The sequence below is a fragment of the Macaca nemestrina genome, chromosome 2 (genome assembly GCF_043159975.1).
Source record: "Macaca nemestrina isolate mMacNem1 chromosome 2, mMacNem.hap1, whole genome shotgun sequence".
NCBI lineage: Eukaryota > Metazoa > Chordata > Mammalia > Primates > Cercopithecidae > Macaca > Macaca nemestrina.
In genome coordinates this window covers 155034292-155053361 of record NC_092126.1, presented here as the reverse complement: position 1 = coordinate 155053361, position 19070 = coordinate 155034292, and the positions used below count along the sequence as shown (strand labels likewise).

At 46.8% G+C, this 19070-nt stretch overlaps 1 protein-coding gene across 15 annotated transcripts in view; it reads right to left on the bottom strand.

Annotated features, from left to right (window-relative positions):
* CFAP92 (cilia and flagella associated protein 92 (putative)) overlaps nucleotides 1–19070 on the bottom strand; it is an 82657-nt gene that overhangs the window by 57324 nt on the left and 6263 nt on the right. For 12 of the 15 annotated variants that reach the window (XR_011620265.1, XR_011620264.1, XR_011620263.1 and 9 more), the window contains 6 exons: nucleotides 17264–17546; nucleotides 15234–15424; nucleotides 14194–14407; nucleotides 6451–6591; nucleotides 5366–5453; nucleotides 4202–4326 (listed from right to left, as the gene is read on the bottom strand). Coding sequence is in view for 12 of the 15 variants with exons in the window: in XM_071092297.1 (XP_070948398.1) it covers nucleotides 4202–4326; nucleotides 5366–5453; nucleotides 6451–6591; nucleotides 14194–14407; nucleotides 15234–15424; nucleotides 17264–17546 (1042 nt within the window). In the remaining 3 variants the exon portion in view is untranslated. Of the gene's footprint in view, nucleotides 1–4201; nucleotides 4327–5365; nucleotides 5454–6450; nucleotides 6592–14193; nucleotides 14408–15233; nucleotides 15425–17263; nucleotides 17547–18184; nucleotides 18345–19070 lie in introns of those variants that run through there. The other 3 variants (XM_071092292.1, XM_071092290.1, XM_071092294.1) reach the window with 3 other exon arrangements.

Below are 19070 nucleotides of genomic sequence, written 5' to 3'. Positions count from 1 at the left end.
CAAACACATAGGGGAACCCAACAGATGCCAGAAGTGGCGTTTCAAATCAGTGGGTAAGTTATATTGACTATCCATATGGGAGCAAATTAAGTTACTGAATTATTTCATGGCATATACAAAATGAATTACAGACTAAGAGTATAAAACAAAAACTTCAAAATCATCAGAAGAGTATCTAGGAGACTATACTGACATCTGCATGAAGAAGGATTTCTTTCTTTCTTTCTTTTCTTTTCTTTTTTCCTTTTTTTTTTGAAACAAGAGTTTCACTCTGTTGCCCAGGCTGGAGTGCAATGTCGCAATCGAGGCTCATTGCAACCTCTGCCTCCCGGGTTCAAGTGATTCTTCTGCCTCAGGCTCCTGAGTAGCTAGGACCACAGGCACATGCTACCATGGCCAGCTAATTTTTGTATTTTTAGTAGAGATAGGGTTTCAACCATGTTGGCCAGGCTAGTCTCGAACTCCTGACCTCAGGTGATCCATCTGCCTTGGCCTCCCAAAGTTCTGGGATTACAGGCTTGAGCCAATGCACCCAGCCACTTTTTTCTTTTTTTTAAGAGATGATGTTTTGCCCGGGTGCGGTGGCTCACTCCTGTAAATCCGGCACTTTGGGAGGCTGAGGCAAGTGGATCACTTGAGGTCAGGATTTTGAGACCAGCCTGGCCAACATGGTGAATCCGGCACTTTGGGAGGCTGAAGCAAGTGGATCACCTGAGATCAGGATTTTGAGACCAGCCTGGCCAACATGGTGAAACCCCATCTTTACTAAAAATAAAAAATTAGCCAGGTATGGTGGCAGGCACCTGTAATCCTAGCTACTTGGGAGGCTGAGTCAGGAGAATCACTTGAACCTGGGAGGCAGAGGTAGCAGTGAGCCCAGATCGTGCCACTGTACTCAAGCCTGGGCTACAAGAGAGAAACTCAGTCTTTGGGGGAAAAAAAAGAGAGAGATGGTGTTTCACTATGTTGCCAAAGCTGGCCATGAACTCTGGGCTCAAGTGATGATCCCCTCAGCCTTGCAAGTAGCTTGGACTACAGGCATGCACCACCATACCCAGCTGAGGAAGGATTTCTTAAACATTCCTGAAAGTATAAACTAGAGAGGAATAGTTAAATAATTGGTGTACAAAACAAGATACCATAAATCTAGTCAAAGGATAAGTTACATACCCCTGTCTGTGAGGGTTATCATGCATATAACTGGCAATGCACAATCATCCAGATGTAAACACAAAGCTGGCAGATCAATAAGACAATTTTTTTGAACTAACAAAAAAATAAGCAAAGATATGAATAGGAAAATCGTAGAAGAGTGTGACCTATTTTGTCACATGCAGTGCTGCTCAGCCTCACCAGGAGTCAGGAACTAAACCATGTCTGTGCAGAGCAGCAGAGAACAGCAGTCCTTAGGACTGCGAGCAGAGGGGTAAAGAGATGCTGCCTGAGATCGGGCCCAGTGGCTCACGCCTGTAATCCCAGCACTTTGGGAGGCTGAGGCAGGTGGATCACTTGAGGTCAGGAGTTTAAGACCAGCCTGGCCAACATGGAGAAACCCCATCTCTACTAAAAATACAAAATTAGCCAGGCATGGTGGCACATGCCTGTAATCCCAGCTACTCGGGAGGCCGAGGTAGGAGAATTGCTTGAACCTGGGAGGTGGAGGTTGTGGTGAGCCGAGATCACGCCATTGCACTCCAGCCTAGGCAACAAGAGCAAAACTCTGTCTCAAAAAAAAAAAAAAAAAAACAGAGAGATGCTGCCTGGACAGTAAACTAGCAGCATCTAGCAATGGGGTCGAGGCTCACAGACTGTGCCCCAGGGGTCCCACTGGGCCAATGCCTTGGACTCACATGTGTGCCCAGACACTCACCATGGCAGTGCTGGAGCAAGAAATTGGAGACAACTCAGATCCTGGGCAGGGGGACTGTATGCATGCAGGACGGTCCACCCATAACACATGGCAAAATGCTAACACCTAAATTGTGAATATGTAGTTGTTGCATTTTTGTGTGAACTTTCCTATCTTTATTTCAAAATAAAAGAATGGTTTAAAAACCTCATTGAATGCTTAAAGCACATTCTTTTTTTTTTTTTTTTTTTTTTTTTTTTTTGAGACGGAGTCTCACTCTGTAGCCCAGGCTGGAGTGCAGTGGTACAATCTCAGCTCGCTGCAAGCTCCGCCTCCCGGGTTCACGCCATTCTCCGGCCTCAGCCTCCCAAGTAGCTGGGACTACAGGCGCCCGCCACCTCGCCCGGCTAGTTTTTTGTATTTCTTAGTAGAGACGGGGTTTCACCGTGTTATCCAGGATGGTCTCGATCTCCTGACCTCGTGATCCACCCGTCTCGGCCTCCCAAAGTGCTGGGATTACAGGCTTGAGCCACCGCGCCCGGCTAAAGCACATTCTTTAAAAAAGTGACATTTTTAATCTGGAAAAGAAAAAAGTCAGAAGTTGAGAGGCGTTCACATGTGAAAGTGTGACTCAGTCTTTGTGGACCGTAAGAATAGGAATGAGTTTTCTTCAACTGTATCTCCAGTACCCAGCAGAGAGCCTGGCTCAAGCAGTCACTTCCCTCTGCAGCCTTTGACTGTTGCACTAGAACCAGGCCAGTGTCAGCAAACAACAGATTAACTGACTGAGAGATGAGGAAATGATCTGTAGCAATTACAGCTAAAAGGACGTGAAATGGCCCATCCCAGGAGGCAGCAGTATACCCACTGGCTCTAGATTTTCCCACCTCACACTGGAAACACAACTTCTTAATGAGAAACTGGTAAGGGGATGTAGGCTGAGAATGAGGAAGTCGATTTAGTGGCTTCTGAGGGTTCAAATCTCTTGACAGTATGTGAATAAGATTACACACTTCTTCATGAGCGGGTCCCATGACACGGAATACTGTGTTCTTCATTCCACCATAAGAGTAAATACTGGGCCGGGCGCAGTGGCTCATGCTTGTAATCCCAGCACTTTGGGAAGCTGAGGCAGACAGATCATTTGAGATCAGGAATTTGAGACCAGCCTGACCAACATGGTGAAACCCCATCTCTACTAAAAATACAAAAATTAGCTGGGTATGGTGGTGGATGCCTGTAATCCCAGCTACTCAGGAGGCTGAGGCAGGAGAATTGCTTGAACCCAGGAGGCAGAGGTTGCAGTGAGCCAAGATTGCACCATTGCACTCCAGCCTAGGCAATAGAGCCAGGCTCCTTCTCAAAAAAAAGAAAAGAAGGCCGGGCGCGGTGGCTCACACCTGTAATCCCAGCACTTTGGGAGGCTGAAGCGGGCAGATCCCAATTTTGGGAGATCAATGCCATCCTGGCTAACACGGTGAAACCCCGTCTCTACTAAAAATACAAAAAAAAAAATTAGCCGAGGGCGGTGGCAGCGCCTGTAGTCCCAGCTACTCGGGAGGCTGAGGCAGGAGAATGACGTGAACCCAGGAGGTGGAGCTTGTAGTAAGCCAATACTGGGCGACAGAGTGAGACTCTGTCTCAAAAAAAAAAAAAAAAGAAAGAAAAAGAAAAAGAAAAAGAGTAAATACTTTATCTTTCAAGGAGAGTTTTTACATAAACATGATTCTTTTATGCTTCCCCAACATACCGCATACCTACCCCTACCACAACATCTATCACATAGAATTGTAATTCTTTATTTGAAAGTCTCCATTAGATATTAGAGATTTTCATGTCCCCCATATGCACAACACCGTGGGTCAAAACTATTGTTGGAATGGAATGGATGATGAGGGTGAGTAAATGACATGAGAAGAAATGGAACAAATGGATGGATGGATGGAGATGGATGGATAGAGATGGATGGATGGATGGATGGATGGATGGATGGATGGATGGATGGATGGAGATGGATGGATGAATGAATAAATGGAATGGGTGGGTGGACTGATGAATGGATGGGGATGGATGGATGGGGATGGATAAATGAATGGATGGATGAATAGAGATGGATGGATAGATAGATGGGGATGGACAGATGGATGAATGGATGGACGGGGATGGATGGATGGATGGATGGATGGTAAGGATGGGATGCATAAGTTGAAAATGTATACAGTACTCTTTACTTTTGAGAAACATTTGGTCAAATATGCAAGAATCTCATTGGAATATCCTGAATTTAAAATATTTCATAATTCTTCCAAGTCTAGTTATACTATAAAATTCCCAAATCCTATCCTAACTTACTTTGAGACCTTTGTCTGTCTAATATGTTTGTTAAGCTGCTAAGTGATTCACTCTCAATTAATTCCTTGATCTCCATCATGCTTGCTCCTGCCAAAGAAATGGTTGGTGTTCTTGAAACACTCCATCTAGAAAAGTCACAAAGAGAAAAATGAAGGAAGGTGAAAAAATCAGGGGCCAGATCTGATAATCTATTTACTGATGGACCAAAGGAGAGCAGATTTTTAAAAAACCTTATAGTGCATTCCTCTAACCCAGTGCTTCTCAGTTTTCAATGTGCCTGTGAGTTACCTAGGGATTTTATCAAATAAAATGAAGACTCTGGTTCAGTAAACCAGGGGCAGGCCTGAAATTCTCCATTTCTACCAAATTCCCAGTAATGCTGACACACTTGGTCTGCATTCAAGGTACTAACCAACTCAAAAATATAATGGAAAATAATATATTTTTATAAAAATAACCCAAACTATAAAACATCTAAGAATTCACTTATAGGAATTATCCACAACATTTATAGGCAGAACAAATGAACTCCATTAAAGGACATAAGGGAGGGTATGAATTGAATGAAAGGATATACCATGATCATGGATGAGATACCTTAACAATGTAAAAATGTCAGTTCTTCCCCAAATAATCTATATATTCCATACAAAAACAATTTTTAAAAAAATCAAAATTGTTTAAAGACATGTTCTCTTGGTTCTTCTCATTCCATTTCCCAAAACCACCAGCTGGGCTTCCATTCTCTCCCTGGTCCCCATAGCATCCAAGGAGTCTCCTTCTCCAGACCCTTAGGCTACCAGAGGCCCTAAAAGCAACTGAGCTCATGCAGGATGACTGGAGACTCAGGAGTCTGAAGCTGTGGGTTGGAATCCCAGCTTAACCAGGAATTCTGGTTTATCACTTTGTGTAAACCATTTAATTACTCAGTCACTTTGTGTAGTTATTATGAGGATCAAATGAGATAAAATAATGCATGCAGAAAGTTTGATGTGCAACATATACTCATAAACACAAGCTGCCCTTTCCCTGTTCGCTTAATTTAGCCTGGATTGCATGAGCTCCAATTTAACTGGATTTACTAAAAAACCTACCATGACTCACAGTAGGGCTAGTACAAGAGGAGCTCCACTCCCACCACCCAAAATGTCGTTCAATCCTTACTGAACCGTGGAAGAATCGTCCGTTTTGGGGGACTTCTCATATTCCTCACTGTTCTTGGAAGAATTTTCGGGCTCTGCTTGGTGAGAACCTGAAAACAGTAGCAAATATTTCTAAGCTTTTTGTTACATGCTAGTTCACTAAGAAATGAGGGCCCCAACCCATTTCTGTAATGTCAGTCTCTACGCAGAAGGCCTGGGATGTGGGAAGCACTCAGTCAAAAAGTTTGTTGTTAATAAGTGAGTAAACGAATAAACACAGACTAATATTTGATTATTTGGATAAATGGAGTCAAGAGGAGACCTCCAGTTCCTTACATAACAGCCCACAGAGAAAAAGAAGAAAGTCTCTTATCTATTAAATGGTCCATTTCAGTCCTGTTTACATTAGAGAATAATGAAAACAGTCCCAAGTTCCCAACCATAGGGAATGGTTAGCAAATTACAGTCTGCCGAGAAGATGAAATACTACATAGTCACCACACTACAATGTTACATAGATTGCTCCTTGTGATGAAATTGTTTTCCCTGTTTGTTTTATATTTTTATCTATTCACTGAATTTTCTAAAAACCATATACACAACTTCCACAGTCAGAGAAGTTTTTGGGACCGGGTGCAGTTGCTCACACCTACAATCTCAGCATTTTGGGGGCTGAGGTAGGGGGATCACTTGAGGTCAGGAGTTCAAGACCAGCCTGGCCAACCTGGTGAGGCTGGTCTCTACTAAATGGTCTCTACTAAAAATACACAAATTAGCTGGGTGTGGTGGTGGGCGCCTGTAATCCCAGCTACTCGGGAGGCTGAGGCAGGAGAATCACTTGAACCCAGGAGGCAGAGGTTGCAATGAGCCAAGATTGTGCCATTGCACTCCAGCCTGAGGGACAAGAGCAGAACTCCGAATCAGCAAGGAAAAGTAAGCCATGCAGCAAGAGCAGTACAGCTGTGTGGCAGGATGAGCCCCACCCGCCTCCACTGCCAACACACGGGAGGGACGCCCATGCAGATGCACCACCCCAGCACACCACACGACCACTTTCCCTGCCATTGCCTTGCACTCAGCTTATCCACTAAGGCCTTCTCCGCTCACCTTGCAAAGACTTTGGGTGTTTTTCTACTTTTTCTTGTTTTCCTGGTGGATATTCCTGATTCGACTCTTCTTTGACAATGTTGGCATTCTCAATGCCCTGTTCAGAGAATTTTCTCTGATTTAAAACCAAATGTCTCACTTCTAGAATGCAGGAGAAGAAAGGATCATTGACTCAATCAATCCAAAATATTTATTGAATAACTACTATGGACATTTCTTGGAGACACTGGGGGTTTGGTTTCAGACCACACTAAAGTAAGTATCACAATGAAGTGAGTCACACATTATCTTCCCAGTGCATATAAATTATGTTTATACCATACCATAGTCTATTCAGTGTGCAACAGCATTACATCTAAAAAAAAAAAAAAAAAAGTACATACCTTAGTTTAAAAAATACCTTATTGAGCCAGGTACAGTGGCTCATGCCTGTAATCTCAGCACTTTGAGAGGATGAATTGGGAGAACTGCTTGAGCCCCAGAGTTTGAAGCTGCAGGGAGCTGTGACTGCACCACTGCAGTTCAGCCTGGGTAACACAGAGAGATTCTGTCTCTTAAGGAAAAAAAGAGAAAAGGAAAGAAAGTAGGGGAGGAAGAAAGGGAGGGAGGGAAGGGAGAAAGGAGGAAAAAGAGAGAGAAAAAATACTTTATTGCTAAAATATGCTACAGGCTGGGCACAATGGCTCATGCCTGTAATCCTAGCACTGTGAGAGACTGAGATAAGAGGATCACTTGAGGCCAGGAGTTCAAGACAAGCCAGGGCAACATGGTGAAACCTTGTTTCTACAAAAAAAGAAAAATAGCTGGGCATGGTGGCATGCACCTGTAATTCCAGCTATTCAGGAGGCTGAGGTGGGAGGGCTGCTTGATTCTAGGAGGTCAAGGATGCAGTGAGCCATGATCACACCACTACACTGCTGCCTGGGGGACAGAGCAAGACCCTATCTCACACACACACACACAAAAGCTAACACTCATCTGAGCCTGCGGATAATCATCTTTCTGCTGTGGGGGTCTTGCCTCGATGCTGACGGCTGCTCAGTGATCAGGGTGGTGGGTGCCGAGGGCTGGGTTCACCTCACCATGAAGTTGGCTGCATTGATCGACTCTTCCTTTCATGAAAGGTTTCTCTGTAGCATATGAAGCTGTTTCATAGCATTTTTCCCACAGTAGAACTGCTTTCAAAATTGGAGTCAATCCTCTCAAACCCTGCCACTTCTTTATCAACTAAATGTGTGTACTATTCTAAATTCTCTGTTGTCATTTCAACAATGTTCACAGTCTCTTCATGAGGAGTAGATTCCATCTCATCTCAAGAAATCACTTTCTTTACTCATCCGTAAGAAGCAACTCCTTATCTGTTCAAATTTGATCACAAGACAGCAGCAATTCAGTCACATCCTCAGGCTCCACTTCTAATTCTAGTTCTCTTGCTATTTCCACAACGTCTGCAGTGACTTGCTCCACTGAAGCCTTGAACCCTTCAGAGTCATCCATGAGGGCTGGAATCAACTTCTTCCAAACTCCTGTTAATGTTGATGTTTTTACCTCCTCCCATGAATCACAGATGTTTTAAAGACATCTAGAATGCTGAATCCTTTCCGGAAGGTTTTTCTTTTCTTTCCTTTTATTTTTATTTATTTATTTATTTATTTTTGAGATGGAGTCTCGCTCTGTTGCCCAGGCTGGAGCACAGTGGGGCAATCTCGGCTCACTGCAAGCTCCGCCTCCCGGGTTCACGCCATTCTCCTGCCTCAGCCTCCCAAGTAGCTGGGACTACACGTGCGCACCACCACGCCCAGCTATTTTTCTGTAGTTTTAGTAGAGACGGGGTTTCACCGTGTTAGTCAGGATGGTCTTGATCTCCTGACCTCGTGATCCACCCGCCTCGGCCTCCCAAAGTGCTGGGATTACAGGCATGAGCCACTGCACCTGGCCTTTTTTTTTTTTTTTTTGAGATGGAGTCTCGCTCTGTCACCCAGGCTGGAGTGCAATGGCACGATTTCGGCTCACTGCAACCTCCACCTCCCAGGTTCAAGCAATTCTCTTGCCTCAGCCTCCCAAGTAGCTGGGATTAGAGGCGCCCGCCACCATATCCAGCTATTTTTCATATTTTTAGTAGAGACAGGATTTTGCTCTGGATTAGGCTTCAGCTAATATTGTGGCTGGTTTGATCTTCCATCCAGACCATGAAAACTTCCTCTGTATCAGCTATAAGGCTGTTTCACTTTCTTATCATTTCTGTGTTCACTGAGTAGCACATTTAACTTTCTTCTAGAACTTCTCCCTCACATTCTCAACTTGGCTGTTTGGCACAAGAGGCCTAGCTTTCAGCCTGTCTAGGCTTTCGATGCGGCTGCCTCACTAAGCTTAATCATTTCTAGCTTTTGACTTAAAGGGAGAGATGTGCAAGGCTTCCTTTCACTTGAACACTTTAGAGGCCATTGTAGGGTTATTAATTGGCCTAATTGTGGTATTGTTGCCTCTCAGGGAACAGGGAAGCCTGAGGAGAGGGAGAGACAGGAGAATGGCTGGTCACTGGAACCCTGTGTTCTGGAGTCAGAACACACACAGCATTTATCAGTTAAGTTCACCGTTTCACACACATGCAGTTTGTGGCACCTCCAAACATTTACAAAAGTGACATCAAAGATCACTGATCACAGATCACCAAAGCAGGTATAAATAAGTGTGAAAAATCCAAGAATTGGGGCTGGGTGCAGTGGCTCTAGCCTGTAATCCCAGCACTTTGGGAGGCCGAGGTGGGGCAGATAGCGAGGTCAGGATATCGAGATCATCCTGGCTAACGAGGTGAAACTCCATCTCTACTAAAAATACAAAAAATTAGCCGGGTGCAGTGGCGGGCGCCTGTAGTCCCAGCTACTCGGGAGGCTGAGGCAGGAGAATGGTGTGAACCCGGGAAGCGGAGCTTGCAGTGAGCTGAGATTGTACCACTGCACTCCAGCCTGGGCGACAGAGCGAGACTCCGTCTTAAAAAAAAAAAAAAGAAACATCCGAGAATTACCAAAATGTGACAGAGACACAAAGTGAGCACCCGAGGTTGAAAAAACGGCATCAATAAACTTGTTTGACACAGGATTGCCACAAACCTCCAAATTGGAAAATGCATGATCTCTGTGAAGCCCAGTAAGGCAAAGCACAATCAATCAAGGTATGCCTATAAGTGACAGTCACCTTCCTCTGAAGAAGATGAAGCAATGGATAAGGCCTCTGTTCTCCTGGAGCTGCTGCCTAGGAAGCTGCCTCCAAATTCCAGGAAACCCAAAACAATAAGCACACACGTCTGGGACAGGCACACATGTTGAGGTTCTCAGACCTCAGCAGGCCAGCAGCCTCCTCCAAATGCGAGCATTGAGCCTGTGACATGCGCTGCTACGCTGGCTCCTAGCATTCCACTTTAAGGAGGGCAGTAACATTCCCCATCTCACAGATGAAGATCTGACACTGAAGTAACTTTCCCGTGGTCAGAGAGGTGGTCCTTAACAAAGCCAGAACTGCACCCAGAGTGCCTTGTCCCCAGCCAGGGTGTCAGCTCCTCAATGCCCTTCATTTCTATCCCTAGAGGCCTCAGATACACATGGCAGCCACCAAGAATGGGGAGGACAATGAATAAATGGAGTAAGTGAATTGACAAATGGAGATGAAAGATGCTACAAGAAAGAAATGGAAAAAAGGAGGTGAAATTGGATTCAGTGCTGAAAAATAGACAACACTTTTTGGAGAAACAGATGAGGCTGACAGCCATGGAAGAATGCCCAGCTGGTTTATCACGAGGCCTTACCATGAGAGAGAGCCGCATGTCTGCAGGGACCAGGAGGTGGGCTGTGGTGTGAAGGGGCAGTGGCAGTGAGAAGGAGTCTTGGAAACAGATTGTAAAGTGCCTTCAAGGCCAAACCACTTGGTTCTCTAAAGGCCCTGGGGCAGCCATGAACAGCTGCAAAGCAAGGCAGCACCAGGACCGAACGGGAGACAGAGAAAGGCCATGCCACAGCGGCAGGAGAGAGAAGGGGGAACAATCCTGGGTGCAGAGAAAGCCAGAGGGCAGGAGGGAGAAGACAGCTGGGCAGAGAGCTCCCAAGAACAACAGGTGGGGGATACCCACTGGGCACTGGGTGGAGGTGCCCAGAATTGAGAGCATAGGAGTAATTAAATGTGACTGGGGGGCTTTGAAAAGAATGCTGTCTTTGTCCAGTCCTGAGAAATCCAGCAGATGAACAGATTGAAGGGAAAAGAAATGCTGAGTGTGATGGTGAATACTGAGTGTGATGGTGAATACTGAGTGTCAACTTGATTGGACTGAAGGAATGCAAAGTATTGATCCTGCATGTATCTGTGAGGCTGTTGCCAAAGGAGATTAACATTTGAGTCAGTGGACTGGGAGAGGCAGACCCATCCTCAATCTGGGTGGGCACCATCTAATCAGCTGCCAGCGCAGCTAGAAGAAAGCAGGCAGAAGAACATGAAAGGAGCTGACTTCCTGAGTCTTCTGGCCTTCATCTTTCTCCTGTGCTGGAGGCTTCCTGCCCTCAAACATCAGCCTCCAAGTTCTTCAGCTTTTAGACTCTTGGACCTACACCAGTGGTTTGCCAGGGGGATCTCAGGCCTTCGGTCACAGACTGAAGGCTGCACTGTCGGCCTCCCTACTTTTGAGGTTTTGGGACTCAGACTGGCTTCCTGGCTCCTCAGCTTGCAGACGGCCTATTGTGGGACTTCACCTTGTGATCATGTGAGTCAATACTCCTTAATAAACTCCCTTTCATACATACATCTATCCTATTAGTCCTTCCCTCTACAGAACCCTGACTAGTACACTAAGTCAGGTTGGGATATGTCCTTCAAGACCAGCAGGCTGAATACTAACAAGTTCTGGAATGTGACCTACCAGGCATCCAATAAACATCCTATCCCCTTCATAATATGAGACAGAACTCTTACAGTATTCCTGTGCTTCCAAGAAATAAGAGTTTCTGTAAGAAATCTTTTTAAGTGAGAAAAGGCAGGACTTAAGACAACATGTACACTAGATTCACAGGAAAAATGTTAACAATGGCTATCTCTGGACAGGAATCACGTGGTTTTAACTTTTTCTCTTTTTTGCTAGGCGATTTCTAAATTGTTTTACAAAGTGAATTCGCATTGTTTTTTTAATGGGGAAAAACTTATTTAAATAAGAAGCAGTGATGCTAAGCTTGGGACAGGGTTCAGGAAGGAGCAGGTGCTGTCATTGCAATGTTTCACAGTGCTAGGCATAGTGGCTCACACTTGTGATCCCAGCACTTTAGGAGGCCAAGGCAGGAGGATTACTTAAGACCAGGAGTAAGAGACCAGCCTTGGTAACATAGTAAGACCCAATCTCTAAGAAAGATAAAATTTTAAAAGTAGCCAGGTGTGGTGGTACATACTCGTGGTCCCAGCTACTCAGAAGACTGAGGCAGGAGGAATCACTTGAGCCCAGGAGCTCAAAGCTGCAGTGAGCTATGATCACATCACTGCACTCCAACCTGGGCAACAGAGTGAGACCCCGTCTCAATCAATCAATAAGAATACTCATAGCAGGAGGCTTGTGGCCTCACCCTGGAGGCCATAGAACACCCTTTCTCCTTCCTTTTCTGGCCACCGAATTCCCTTTACCCATCCAAACTTTGCTACTACGGCCCTTCCTCCAGGAATCCTTCCTGATACTCCCACCTCAGCACCCTACTCCAATGAGAGCCCACCGCAGGGCAGATACTAACCAGGAAGTCTGGCTCAACAGCTCCAAATCAGGCCTGGAATCTGCATGTAAGCATCTGATGCAGGTGGTCCACAGCCCACACTTTGAGGACATGGTTCTTTCCTCTAGTCCAGGTAAGAAAAATTACCTTGAATCCCATTTTCTCATACTGGAAACCTACAACTTGTAGTGTAGGTATATGCATTAGTGTTTCTCAGCCAGGGGCAATTTTGATCCCCAGGGGACATCTGGCAATGTCTGAAGAAATCTGATTGTCACAACTGGCAGGCTACTACTGGAAGCTAGTGGGTAGAGGCCAGAAATGCTGCAAAACACCCAACAATCCACAGAACAGCCCCCAGAGTGAGGAGTTATCTGGCCCAAAATGTCAGTAGTGCCAAGAGTAAGCAACTCTGGACATAAATGAAAGATTTAAAGTGGGAAGTTCCAAGCCTCCAAGGTCAGAAAGGCTCCTTGAGAAGGCAGGCTAGAAAATCAGAGAAAAGCAAGGCTTTCCGGCCACACAAAATTGAGGATAATTATACTCGTCTGGAAGGTGCTGACAATGATAATAGTACCATACATCATTGATTCTAATATGTACATCTGTTTTACATTTTTTTTTTTTTGAGATAAGGTCTTGCTCTTGTCACCCGGGCTGGTGTGCAGTCATACAAACACAGCTTACTAAAGCCTCAACCTCCCAGGCTTAAGCAATCCTCCCACTTCAGCCTTTCAAGAAGCTAGAATTACAGGTGCACATCACCATGCTGGGCTGATTTTTAAATTTTTTGTAGAGACAGGGTCTTGCCACGTTACCCAGGCTGGTCTTAAACTCCTGCCTCAGCCTCCCAAAGTGCTGGGATTACAGGCACAAGCCACTGTACCTGCCTTTTTAAATTTTTAACATCTCTAAGCATCAGGATGCATCTTACAATTAATGCCATGTCATAGTTTAATTGGTAGCATTTAATTACAGTTCTTAAATTTTCTATAGACAATGCATACCCTCCTTATTGCCTGCACCCAGGTGGACCACTCCTGTCAACCTGCCTCCAATATTCCAGTGAAGCAGGTACTAGTTATTTTTCCTTTTTTACAGATGAGAAACGTATGTTCAGGAACATACCCAGGTCACCAGCAAGTACAAGTTGGAGACAGGACTGAATTCCAGCATCTGGCATCAAAGCCTGGATCCTTCCATCCCTCCTGGCTCTCTCCTTCAAGATGAGTTCAAAAGACTTTCTGACATTGGCTGGTCACAGTGGCTCACACCTGTGATCCCAGTACTTCAGGAGGCCAAGGCGGGTGGATCACCTGCAGTCAGGAGTTCGAGACCAGCCTGGCCAACATGGTGAAACCCCATCTCTACTAAAAATACAAAAATTAGCCGGGCGTGGTGGCACGTGTCTGCAGTCCCAGCTGCTCGGAGGCTGAGGCAGAAGAATCACTTGAACCGGGGAGGCAGAGGTTGTAGTGAGCCGAGATGGCACTACTGCACTCCAGCCTGGGCGACAGAGTGAAACTCCATCTCGAAAAAAAAAAAAAAAAGTCTTTCTGATATTGATAAAATATTTACACAAATGAGTCTGGAAGAGTCTACATGAGAATCTTAAGACAATTGGCTTGGGGTGGTGGGATTTTTAAGTTTTCTCTTTTGTTTCTGGGTATCCTCTAAGGTTTTTTTTGTTTTGGTTTGGTTTGGTTTTTTTTTTTCAGTGAACATACAATACTAGTCCAGACCGGTGGTGGGTGCCCGCGTCAGAGCTGCCCTGGAATGAAAGGGCCCAAAAGGTGGAGTTGCAAGAACACTGCCCACCACACCATCACTCCCCTAGGTGGCGCTTCCTGTCACCACAGCATGGCCTGGTGGGATGCCCCCACGGATGCAGAAACCCATGTGTGCACATGCCAATTAGATGAAGGAAACCAGGAGACACTGGTTTTTATGCTATTACTACTGAGTAAGCCCCAGGCTTCCAGAACCATTTCAAATAAAACCAGAGCACCTGACTTATGGAAAGCTCCCATGTCATCTGTGAAGCCGGCAGTCTTTAATCGGTAATATCTGACTTTTCTTGACATCTTGTCTTTAGAGTTCCAGAGCCTCAAGGTGATTTTGTGGAAATTTATTTTCTTTAATAATTCCTTTGTCACATTGATATTAAAAGTCTGCTCCCACGACACCCAGGCTTTGTCACCTTCGTGCCACGGCTTCACAGTCTGTGTAAAACAACATTCAGAGATGTCAACTGGGGAAAGATGTGTGAAGGCCATGGTGAACAGAGCAAACCCCAGCCCCAGCCTGGCCCTCAGCAGCAGCGCTGCCTGACTTCAGTGCCTGGTCACTCTTCAGGCTCTGAGTTCACGGAAAATGGGGTGGTGTGTACTGGGCCCCATCAGACTTTTGCGTTCCTCAGGAAGAATAAAATCAAAGTAATTATCTGCAAATAGCATCCTCCTCGACTGCTTCTAAGCAATGACCCAGGGTCAAACCACTGGCAGGAGTGTGTGTGTGCAGGTAGTGTGTACACAAAAACTTTTGAAACATTCCGGAAATTACTGGGTAAAATATCTAAATAAAAAATAGGCCAGGTGGGGTGGCTCACACCTGTAATCCCAGCACTTAGGGAGGCCAACGCAGGAGGATGACTTGAGGTCAGGAGTTCAAAGCCAGCCTAGCCAACATAGTGAAATCCCATCTCTACTAAAAATACAAAAACTAGCTGGGCATGGTGGCTCACACCTGTAATTCCAGCTACTCAGGTGGCTGAGGCATAAGAATCACTTGAACCAGGAGGCGGAGATGATTGCACTACTATACTCCAGCCTGGGCAACAGAGCAAGACTCCGACTCAAAAAAAAAAAAAAAAAAAGTCAGTAATTGGAATGATCAGGTCAGTGCAGATTCCTACTCAGGAGGTGGGGCCTGGGATCCTCCAATTCTAGCAAACTGGAGGTAAAGCTGATGTTGCACATCCATGGAGTGGCACACTTTTCATGATAAGCATTAGACCATACGTAAGGTCACATGCACTCACACACGCACCTTTACTCCTGACTCCAGGAACACTTTGGCCACCATTGGAAATAGCAATATGTCAACTTTTTTAGGTTCTCCATCGTCCGGCAGAAGGAAATACTCGATGTGGTAAAAACGACGTAACTTTGAAACAGAACTGTCTGTTTTAGGGTGCTTCTTATATTTTTCAATCAAACTTGCATATTTCCCCTTAAGACCTTGAAGATACAGATTGAAAAAGTCTCATTTTAACCTCATGTGGAAAAGCAGATCCATCTCCCCAGTTCCATGGAGCTTGATGTTGTGAGAGGCTGCGCACTCGACATTGCCTGCCCAATTTGGGAAAGGAGGTACAGGTCCAGTGCTCCTAGCCAGCAAAGTAGCAGGACCTGGACTGCGCACCTGAGTGCAAAATTGAAGTGCGTGGTTTTCAGAGTGAGTGTCTCTGTTGGAGAGTGAGTGTTGGTTAGTAGGCCTAGGGTTAAAAAAGTGATAGAGTTAAAGTGAAATCACATGGCCAAGCCAGATGTTTTTGGGAGAGACGCCCTACTTGCCTCACCCTAGTCCCTCCTGGCCCTAAGAAGCAGGTAAAAAAAATAATAATAATCACAGTACAATGTGATTTGTGCAATAACAGCAGCAGAAACAAGGTTGTGAAGAACAAAGGTGGAGGGGCAAACTCTGCATGGGGAGGGTGGGGTGGGCCTCCCAGGGGGGTCCTTAGCAGAGTCTTAGAGGAGCAAAGCTAGCAGATATTCCAGACACAGAGAAAACAGCTTCACAAAAACGTCATAGGTGAAGCCACCCAATGTAGGGTGGACAGGGTGACAGGATGTGGAAGGTACAGATGGGCTTCTGCCAGAGTCCAGAGCCCAAGGAGCCCCCTGACCCCGCCCCTGGTTGCTTACACTCCAGCTTAAACTCCACACTCTAGGTCGGGGCTTTTCACATGATAAGAAGCTCCATAACATTTAATCCAAATATAATTCTATAAAAACATGACCCTCTTTAAAGCTGTAGCTTTTAAAGTCTAAATTTTTAACCCCAGGAGGCTGCTGCAGCATTAATTTTTCTGCTACCAAAATGGTTAGCATTTGTGCAGAGACTGGAGTCAAGCTTCTCCTGCCAGGCTCTGGTAGCATTAGACCTTTTCTGATTCAATCTCAGGTGGGCCAGCAAATGGACAAACAGAGCTTCTCATTTTCTGTAGACAGAAAGGCAAGTTATTTAGCCCTTTTAAAGGAGAAGTTGACAGTATCTGTCAAAGACTGTAAATGTATGCCTTCAATCCAGCAAATTTACTTCTTGGAATACAGACAACAGAAGTGCCCACATATATGCACAAAAATGTATGTAAAGAATGTCTATCGCAGAATTGTAACAGAAAAACATTTGAAACAACTCAAATATCCACCAATAAGGGGTAGGATAAATTAGAGACATATAGAGACGTTCAGAAACCAGCTGCCTTCATTCATTCACTCATTCGTTCACTCTTCAAGGAGTTTCTACCCTGAACATCAGCACCTACTATAAGCCTGGCCCTTGCCGGTAGGATGAGGGAGAGGGGTTGATGGCTCCTCCCTCCCTCCCTCCCTCCCCCTCCATCAGCTCCCACCTCCCACTCTTTAATAAAAGCAAAGGAAGCTGTGGGCTCTGCAAACTCAGACCTCCCCCACAATCTCTCTCATTAGACTCTCCTGCCTCAGACTCCCGGAAAATGTATTTTAAACAAGGTATTAGGTGATGCACAAACGCTTATGAGAATCCATGCCTTAACCTCTCCTTGGTTTTTTCTCCTCTGTAAAAAGCAGACCGAACATCATCTGCTTCAGGGTTATTGAGAGGATTAAGCATGTGAAGCTGATGCAGCCACAGTTGGGCCTCTCCTAAAATTGCTGTTTCTTTTCAACCTCTGTTCCTGGCTGGCACTGGTCAGCCCGCTTTGGGGTGGGGCAGGTGGAGAGACGATGTGGGGCATATGCACCCTAAATTCCTGCAGAAAGTCATACACCTCCTTTTTTCAGAGGGTGTTAGAGTTCTGCTCTAGCACCTACCCGTATTCACAGGGAAGGCCAGTGAGATGGTGAATGTGCAGGGGACTACGTGGGGCACGTCGGAGCTGAAGGTGCTGGCAGGCTCAGATGAGGACTCAGTGCTGCTGCACTGGCGGTCAGAGTCAGACTCCTGGGCCCTGGCCTTGGCCTTGAGGTGTTCCTCCACGTCACACTCACTCGTGGACTGGTAAAAGCTGGTGATGGAGGAGATGGGCTCTATGCTTGCGGGGTCCTCTTCCCACTCCCAGGCATTCAGCGACATGCTGCAGAGCCGCCGGCGCTCCTGGCAGGGAGAAAGTGAGGCTGTCCCCGCCTGTATTCCAGGGCTGCTCCAGGAAGTAAGTCCGGCCTCCTGCAGGAGCACCCACCCGTCTCTTCCCCGCTTCCCCAGCTTGCTCCTTGGTGAACTCCGGGGCTCCTTCACTGCCTGCCACACAGTCAGTACTCAACCGACTTAAGAGAATGAATGGATGAAGGAACCACAGAGAAGAGTGGCTGGCAGTAAGCACGACGACGAGCAACCCCGTTTCCTTCGCCTAACCAGGAGTCAGTTGCCGGGCTTCTGGAATGCCTGCCCCAGGTGAGCAGCTCCCGGGAGCCACCAGGCGGAAGAGGGGGCGTCTACTCAGGCAGGTCTGCTGCGACTAAGCACAAGATGCGTTTGCTATTTGGGGAGAGGCAAACCAGGCCGCGGGCAGCACGTGCAGGAGCCTGGCGAGGTCGGGGAGGGCAAGCTCTGCCCCCTAGACAGAACATGAATGTGCACTGGGTGCTGGGACATCAGCTCAGGGCCCACGGAGGCGGAACGCCGGGCAAACACCGGGGAGGGAACACGCGTCGAGGAGAGGAGGGAAGGGTCCCGGGCTGCTGCGGCCGAGTTGGGGACAGGGGTCGGGGTTCCTCTCCAGGTGCTGGCGGTACCTGCGAGCGGATGCGCTGGGTGGCAGCGGGGACTTGGACGGCGGCGGCAACTCCCGCACCAGATCCACAGCCACCTCGGCGAAGAGACTCCAAGACTGAAAGGAGCGTCCGCGGGTGCAGGGAGGGCCGGAGGCCCAGCCACTCAGCTCCGTTTGGCGGTTGCTAGGAGATGCGAGGGCCTGCGGCCTGGGGGCGGGGCTCCGCGGGGCGGGGCTTTCCCCCTCAGCCACTGCGCGCAGTCTGTCAAATGGCTACATCCACGTTCAGAAACCAGCTGCCTTCATTCATTCAATCATTCATTCACTCTTTAAGGAGTTTCTACTCTGAACGTCAGCACCTACTATAAGCCTGGCCCTTGCCCGTACGATGGGGGAGAGGGGTTGATGGCTTCTCCCTCCCCCTCCATCAGCTCCCACCTCCCATTCTTTAATAACAGCAAAGGAAGCTGTGGGCTCTGCAAACTCAGACCTCCCCACGATCTGTCTCATTAGATTCCCTGCTTCTGTCGCTGATGTCCTTAAAATAGCATGAGAATTCTGGTTAGTGATTATGAGCGCCAACTCAGAGATGAGAAAACAAAGCTTAGAGAGGTGAAGCAATTCGCCTGAGGTCGCACAGCAAGTAGGGCGCAGCACTGTGTTGAAATCCGGACTGCTTGACTCCAAAGCCTCCGCTCATCTGCTAAACCACCCAAGCTGAGAGCCCTGGCTGCCGCTCCTAATACAGAAGACCTCAGCACAGCAAGCCGCTGGGGTGGAGGGCTGCGGTAGGCTTCATGGAGGAGGTGAGCAAAGCCAAATCTGGGGGGTGACTAGGCAGAGGCGGTGAAAGCAAGAGAAAGCATTCCAGGTAGAGGCATATGCAAAGGCCCATAGAGGTGAAAGGG